General features: G+C 47.1%; 1 protein-coding gene across 1 annotated transcript; it reads left to right on the top strand.

The window, feature by feature from the left end:
* Nucleotides 1–3550: 3550 nt before the first annotated feature.
* LOC119324176 (5'-3' exoribonuclease-like) lies at nt 3551–6487 on the top strand. The gene is made up of 5 exons (XM_037597940.1): nt 3551–3968; nt 4677–4801; nt 4891–5205; nt 5313–5482; nt 5909–6487. Exons 1-5 carry the CDS (start codon nt 3597–3599, stop codon nt 6307–6309), a joined length of 1383 nt encoding a protein of 460 aa, XP_037453837.1. The 5' UTR covers nt 3551–3596; the 3' UTR covers nt 6310–6487.
* Nucleotides 6488–8478: the final 1991 nt, after the last annotated feature.

Raw genomic sequence — 8478 nt, 5'->3', positions numbered from 1 at the left:
TGTTTCCATTATGCCCTCCTCCTCCCGCGTGTGTGTCTTGCCCTCCTCCTCCGGCATGTGTGTTGCCCCTCCTCCTCCGGTCCTGGAATGTATGACCAAATCTTGCACTTGACTCCAAAAATCTCACGCCAATGGATCCACCATTTGCCTCGGATTCAACATGATGAACCTATTCTACTCGGCTATGCATGCATCCCTCGTCCGGTCCTCCTTAAGTTGGATCTTGAGCTCCTTCAACTCATGCCGAGTTTGGATCCTTGTCGTCTCCATCTTTGTATTACGTCGTATGTTGTCTTGCATAGCATCCCATCTCACTCTCTTCTTATCCATGTATTGTTTTTCTTACCTTCTCTTCTTGGTGTACTTGTGTCTTTTCCTCATCAACTCACTGATATATTTTTTTCACTGCCTCCACCTCTCCATCTTTCTTAGCATCTCATTTCCTCTCTTTCTCCCGTCCGAACGACTCATACTAGCCGCCAGGGTTGGATTTCTAGGAAACTTTTCCCTTTCCTCTCCATCAGCATCATCGTCTTCACCGTCCACCAACCCCGGAGAGGAATGCGTTCCTTCCCTAGTTTTTGGACTGCCACTATTGTTTATCAACTTCCACTTCTCATAGTTTTCCAACAAATCCCAACAATGTTGGTGGCCAAACAGTTTGCCCTTAGACTTGGCCATTTGTCAACACTGCTTTTGGGCTATGCTTTCAGAAAAATGATCCAAATAATAAGAATGCTCAAAGTAATGCAAATGCGGCAATGAAAAAACAACAAGATTACTTACATGGTCAATGGTGACACCGTTAACAGGAAACATGCTTCACTTGCTGCAAACAACTGGCCCAACAGCTGCACATCTCTTCAATCATACCCCATTGGTTTGCGAGAGGTTTGAGGCTACGACCCATTCTCTGACCAAGATGATGTTTGAAATGCTCCTTGATGCGCTTCCAATGCTTTGCGACCGATTGATCTTTATCGGCGACCGCTTCAAGATAATTATCTCCTGATGTGGAGATGGGCACAATATCCTCAGAGGGCTTAAAGTTGAATCCGTGAACTGCTTTCTTCTTTGACGAGTCGGAGGCCTCAAATTAATCAAATTTCGTATCCTGCAAAGACTCGTGATAAAAAAGCAAAAGATGATGCACCCTCGAGATCGACACAATTTGTCTTGGAATCACCAATCATACAATTGAGAAATGTTTCTTCATTGAGGGCCAATCCCTCATATTGAGGAATCATCCTAAATCACAAACATTGCACATTTGCCAACAATTTTGCACGCTCACCTTGCATTCAAACGAAAAAAAAGTTGAATACAAGGGAAATTATAACATTTTAATACCTCATCATTGTTGTTGATCCGGTGTGTGGCTGGGAAGTCGCCCTAGTTTCACCCGCCACTGGTAGGAAATGACGAGGGGCAAAGGCAGTGGAGGAGCCCTTCTCTATCTTCTTTTTTGGTCGATTCGATGACCGTTGTGGCATCGGCGAGGGCGACTTTTTCCTCCATGTGGCGACGTAGGTACCTCTACATTAGACTCTTTGTCGATAGGGTGAAGGTCGGCCTTCGGAGGCTCATGAGCGTCAGAAGGCGCAAAAACTACTGAAGTCGCTGAATTTGATTCCAATCCGATGGATTCAGACGCGGGGGTCATCGACGGGGGCTGGGGAAAGCCAGAATCGGTCAAAGTTGGTACTACGACGAGGAAGGGGAAGCCGGCGGCACGGTGGGAAGAGCAATGGGAGCGACAAATGTCGTTCGCGCCAAACCGTTTTTAGATGGCGTGCGTTCCAAATAACCCAACACGCGCCAAATATAGAGGCTCGTAGTCTTGGTTTGAAGTGCACTTCATCTCCGAAATAGGGTTTCCCCCCGCTTTGTATTACAAAGCAACCATCACCGATACAACCCACTATAGGTGTTGGGCGGAAGCCGCACAGACACAGCCAAAAGAAACAGAAGAGAAAACATAAAAGAAACAAATGCCGACAACGACGGATCAACAAAAACGAAGAATCGTCGCGACCGCTGCGCCCACCGGGGATCTTCCACCAAACTCTGACTCCGAAGTGCTGGTACCACACAACACCTCCAAGAAGGAACGCGACGATGACGACGCTGCTGCAAGGGTTTCCCCCGGTACACGGCAAGGAGAAAGGAAGGGTGACATCCAACGCCCTCCAGGAAGGTCTGGCGGCACCCTTAGGCGCCACTGCGTCGAAGTCGGCCAGGCCGACAGGGATTTCTCCCTATCCCAACCATCACTCCGGGCGCTCCGGAGCACGCCATCATACCGTTTATCACCCTGCGCCAATACGGTCTTGAGGCTCCCACACTGTCTCACCACGGCACCGCGAAGTGGGACCTGCACATCGAAGAAGAGAAGCCGGGACTCGGAGCCGCAGCACCGAGAGCACGCGGGAGGGCCCAACCTCCACCGTCACCAACGGGATCCGGCCAGACGCAACAGCAGGAGCATTACCAGGCCCGTGCGCCCACAGGCCCGCCCAGGCCCTCAAATGCCCGTAAAGCTCCACTGTCGCGCTGCAGAAGGCATGCCGTCAGCGTCGCTGCTCCCTGTCCGAGCCGCCCCTCCACTTCACCATGCCGGAGGCAGCGAAGCCACGCCGGCGCCGGCCCGCTAGGACCCAGATGGGGCCCTAAAGGCCCAGATCTGGGCCGAGGTCGCGCCGCCGGCCACCCAACGCCACAAGGCCACCACCGCGCCAGCCGCCGGCCCCTGCCGCCAGGATGCCGGATCGCCGCCAACCGAGCTGCTCCCGCCGCCGAGCCCTGCCCCGGGAAGGGCGCCGCGCGTAGGGGAAAGGAAGGCCCGCCGCCGCCGAGACCACCCGGCCAGATCCAGGGGGCGTCGTCTGGCGGCGGCGGGGGAGGGAGGACGGAGGGGTGGGGGTGAGGAGAGGGCACGGGGGAGCCGCCCCGACCGCCGCGCGGGGAGGCGGCGCGAGGCAGAGTCGGGAGGAGGAAGGAGGGGTGGGGCGTCGGGCCAAACTCCTGTTCCAATTCAAAGTGCACTTCATAAACTATGGTGATCCAGGGAATGCCGAATCTGTTTTTTGGGGGTAAATGTTGCTTCTCGAGGGAATGACGACTCTGTTAGAATGCTATTTTCGGTCAAAATCATGGTAACGGCGGTTATTACGCCCATCGGGCTCATATAAAGTCTTCAAAAACCAGGGCGTTATTATTACCCCCTCTGTTCATTTTTGTAAGTTGTCTAAGACAGTTGAAATGAAATATTTTAGGTGCTGTTTTAAATGTCTAAAACATCTTACGGAGGGAGTAGATAAAAAAGAAAGAGAAAAAACAGGATTGCGCAGGCGCAGCATCGATGATCCACAGAGCAGGGTGATGGGCGGTGCAGGGGCCGAGACGACCGGCACACGACACGAGCGCGCGGCGGCCCCTCCTCCCGAGAGCGCGCCTCAGCAGACACTTCTTCCCTGTCCTGTCGCTGATGGGCGACCGCTCGTCTTAAAAGCCCCTGCCGACGCCTTTCCCACGCCCTACCCCTTTTTACTGCGCTGCGCACGCCCACAACCTGCAGCTAGCTTGCGACGGGACACATGACGACGACGCGCCCCGCCGCTACGACCGAGGAGGAGGAGGAGATGGTCATGGCCGCCTCTGCAGCGCCGGCCAATGCCGCGCCACCGGACGCAGACGATCGGGAGCAGCAGAAGAAGGTGCAAGCGAGGAGGAAGAAGAAGAAGAAGCGTCGGAGGACGCCGAGCGAGGAGGAGCTGGCCGCGCTGAGGTCCGTGCTCCGCTGGGCCCGCCGCGGCGAGGCGGGCGACGAGGAGGAGGCGGACTGTGAGCACCTGTTGCCGGCTGGGAGGCGGCGGCCGCGCGTGGCGGTGGAGCTGCATGCGCACTCGGCGCGCAGCGACGGCTCGCTCTCGCCCGCGGCTCTCGTGGAGCGCGCGCACCGCAATGGGGTAAGCATTTTTTTTCGCGTGTGGCCAACTCCACAGACGTTCGCAACGTGCTCGACGAAACAACTACGACATGCCTCCATCTTGTTTCAAACGTAAATGCAAAGTTCTTCAGTTCCGTAATAGCCGATGACATGTTCGATCTCATCCTCGTTCGCTGCTGAACACCTCCGCCACTACTTGTGTTAGTCTTGCTGCGCTTTGATGTGGTACTCTCTCCGTTTTTTAAGTCTGCATATAAAATTTGTTGAATGAAGTCAAAATGAAGTTTGACCAACTTTACAGGAAAAAAATATCCAGATTCACAATATTTAATCAATATCATTAGATGCATAATGAAATTAATTTCTATACATATAACTTTCGTATGGTAGATGTTGATATTTTTTAATAAATGATCAAACTTTGCATAGTTTGACTTCAAACAAATCTTATACACGGAGTAAAAAAGGAACGGAGGGAGTATTTTGTTTCGTGTTACTCCCTAGTGATCTAAAAGATTTTATAAAAGTTACAGAGGGAGTACTTATGTAAAAAAGTCCCATAACTATTTCAGTGCCATATATAATGAACCGAATTCGGATAACTGCCTGCCAGAAATCGATCAGGGAGTGGCTTTCTGCATGAACAATCGCCTGTTTATTCGCTATTTCTGAATGCAAATGCCTAGCACATTCCTAGGCTAACTCTGTTACCTGGTGACCAGCACAGGTGAAAGTGCTCGCACTGACTGATCATGACACCATGGCGGGCGTCGCGGAGGCGATGGAGACTGCAAAGGAATTTTCTATCAGGATCATTCCTGGTGTTGAGATAAGCGCCCTTTATTCGCCTAGGTAACCCTCTTCTCACCACCCTAAAATTGTAACACGCTTTGATCACACAGATGTGGTTAATTCTCAAAGTTGGTTAACTGTTCTGATAGTAATGGATCAGGAGCCAATGAACCTGTTCATGTTCTCGCATACTACGGTAGTTGGGGCCCTGCTAAATCTCAGGAACTGAAGAAGGTTCTATCTAGCATCAGGGAGGGCCGCTATACACGTGCCAAGGAGATGCTATCGAAACTTAGGAACCTTGGCATGCCATTGAAGTTTGAAGATGTCTCTGATATAGCAGGGAATGGAGTGGCTCCAGGGCGGGTCCACGTGGCGCGTGCCATGGTTGAAGCTGGATATGTTGATAATCTTAGGCAAGCTTTCAGCAGGTACTTGTACGATGGAGGGCCTGCTTATGCTACGTAAGTATACATTTTGGATCATGGTCATGCATGTTTTTTGCTTCATTTCGAACCAGATGCAGAGTAGTTACTATGTACTAATGTGGATTTCTGCTGTTCATTTGTAGTGGTAGTGAGCCAGCTGGGGAATCTGTTGTGCAGCTAATATGTAGAACTGGGGGCATAGCTGTTTTGGCTCATCCGTGGGCATTGAAAAATCCTGTTCCTGTGATAAAGCATTTGAAAGCTGTTGGTCTGCATGCTATTGAGGTCTATCGAAGCGATGGGAAACTATCTGGTATGAACAGCATGCTCATTTTGCAGTCATAACAAGTAGTACATTATATTACCAAATTATTCAGATACTAAGGATGCATCTTACGTGCTCCCCATGTTCCATAACGTAGTACATATAGATTTTTTGAAAAGTCAAGCATCACAAACTTTGACCAACTTGATGGAGAAAAACATTTACATCTAGAATGCGAAACTTATATCATTAGATTCATTATAAGATGGACTTTCATACTTTATAGATTAGTTATTGTAGATATAAATAATTATCTCTAAAAACTTGGTCAAAGTTTTCAAAGTTTGACTTTTCAAAAAATCTATACGCACTACATTATGGAACGGAGGGAGTATATGTTTATTGTATCCCTTTGTTGAAAAGAAAATTTATCTGAACTTCAATGCAATTAACTGCTGAATTTGTCTAAAACAGGATTGAGTGATCTGGCTGATACTTATGAGCTTCTGAAGCTCGGTGGATCAGATTACCATGGACGAGATGACAAGGAAGAACCTGATATAGGAAGTGTTGATCTTCCGGTCTTGGCATTTTTTAGATTTCTTGAGGTAGCTCAACCAATTTGGTGCAATGCTATCAAGGAAATTTTTGCAAACGCCACTGAAAGAACTGGCTTGAATGGCCCAAAAGGATGTCATTGGACTAGCTCTGTAGATGATTTATGTAATATGTGCCTTTCTTCTCCAGAACTGGAGGAAACAGATGATTCTGAGGTTGAGGTCCTCCGGACGGAATTTGCAGACATTATCCTCAGGAACAGAAGCTGCAAGACGCTTATTGAACAGCGAGCAGAAATCACCTCTCTTCTCCACTGACAGTGTTCAGTTTTAGACATTGACTGAGAGGACATGATCTGGGCTGGACTTTAATCTATTCATATTCTGGAAAAATAGAAATTGTCCAGTGTGCGTGTGGTGATGTTTATATGATCGATTGACTGGATTGCAGAAGTAATATGGTAATATCCGTAAATTAACAATCAACCTTTCTTTAGATTTCTTGTATTCTTTTGCTTAATCAGTTACATTTTGTGAAAATGGTGAAAGCAAATCCCTTTTTTTTTCAGTATGCCACTTCTCTTATAGGATATGTCTTTTTTTAGTATAGGATATGTATACAAGTCATGTATTCTGGTCCTTTCCTAGTCAATGATGTTGGACCTAAGGGTTGGAATGGGCCCAATATGGAGCAGGTAATAACTAGAATAAATCTTATCTCTATCCATTTAAAATTGCAAAACTGATAAGTGGTAAATACAAGAGCAAAGGACAGCAGTTCCAGCTCCTCTAAAGTTTGTAAAGTTTTGCGTACACTCCCTTCTGAAAACAGCGGGGTGTTGTATACAATGAGAAAATAATTGAAACCTGTATTTTAATTTGCTGCAGTTTTTTTGTTGGTGTATGCCCCTACCAGCGCTTGTGTCTATGCCGATGCTCAAAAAACAGAGTTATTTCAGCAGGAAAGAAATGTAAATCATGTCACTTGACGGCCCATGTCGCGGCCCATATCCATAAGGATTACATGGCCTGTCTAGAAATAACGTATTGCCAATCGTTTGCCCGCTAGAAAGTCTGTTCTTCCGTGGTACATGATGGGCTCATGTCTCTCTATGAAGGATTTTGGGCAATGCTCATGTCCCTCAACTTCGGTCAGATGAAAATGTGATCTTGTCTCCACCGTTACGGAGAATGAAGTTTTCGAAGCAATATCACAAATAAAACCGAATAAAGCACCGGGACCAAATGAGTTCTCTACGGAGTTCTATAAGAAATGGTCACCTAGAACTCTTCCATCTTAACTTTGATATGATAACGTTGTTGCCAAAGAAAGAGGAAGCAGTTCGCATCGAGCAATTCAGACCAATATGTCTTTTAAATGTGAGTTTCAGAATATTCATGAAAGTGGGTATTAATAGACTGACACGGATCGCCCATTCGGTGGTGCAACCGAGCCAGACGCCTTTCATGCCGAGAAGACATCCTAGAAGGGGTGGTTGTCTTACATGAAACTCTTCACGAAATCCATTTGAAGAAACTAGATGGGATCATCTTCAATGTGGATTTCGAAAAGGCATATGATAAAGTAAAGTGGCCTTTCCTTCAGCAGGCAATGCGCATGAAGGGTTTTAATGAGACTTGGAGGAATCGGGTGGATTCCCTAGTCCAAAAAGGTAGTGTCGGAGTAAAGGTTAATGATTATATCGGTCACTATTTTCAAACCCATAAGGGTTTGAGACAAGGTGATTCGATGTCTCCTCTCTTATTCCATATAGTAGCTGATATGTTGACCATTCTTATAGGCCGGGCCAAGGAGAGCGGCCAAGTTGGAGGACTCGTTCGCCATCTGGTCGATGGGGGAGTATCCATCTTACAATATGCCGACGACACAATTCTTTTTATGGAGCATGATCTTGCAAAGGCTCGGAATATGAAACTGGTGTTGTCTCTTTTTGAATAATTGTCGGGATTAAAAATAAATTTCCACCAGAGCAAATTGTTCTGCTTTGGGAGGGTCAAAGAGGAACAAGATGCATATAGACAAGTGTTCGGATGTGAATTGGGATCTCTGCCTTTCAGTTATCTAAAACTTACTAATAAAGAATGGAAATGCATCGAAGGTCGATTTGAAAAAAAAAACTGCTGGAAGGGCAAGCTAATGTCTTATGGAGGTCGGTTGGTGCTCATTAATTCAGTACTAACTAGTATGTTGATGTTCCTACTATCATTTTTTGAAGTACCTAAAGGGGTTCGAAGAGGCTTGATTTTTATCGATCTTGATATTTTTGGCAGACGGATGATGTTAAGACAAAATATCGCCTAGCAAGATGGGATATCATTTGTCGACCCAAGTACCAGGGGGTCTCGGAATTGAGAACCTAGAGATTAAAAATAAATGCCTAATGAGTAAATGGCTATATAGGTTATTAGTAGAGACTGATGGTTTGTGGGTTTAGATATTAAGAAACAAAAATTTGCAATCAAAAT

Source organism: Triticum dicoccoides, chromosome 6B (assembly GCF_002162155.2).
Source record: "Triticum dicoccoides isolate Atlit2015 ecotype Zavitan chromosome 6B, WEW_v2.0, whole genome shotgun sequence".
Taxonomy (NCBI): Eukaryota; Viridiplantae; Streptophyta; class Magnoliopsida; order Poales; family Poaceae; genus Triticum; species Triticum dicoccoides.
This window is presented reverse-complemented; position numbering and strand designations above follow the sequence as displayed.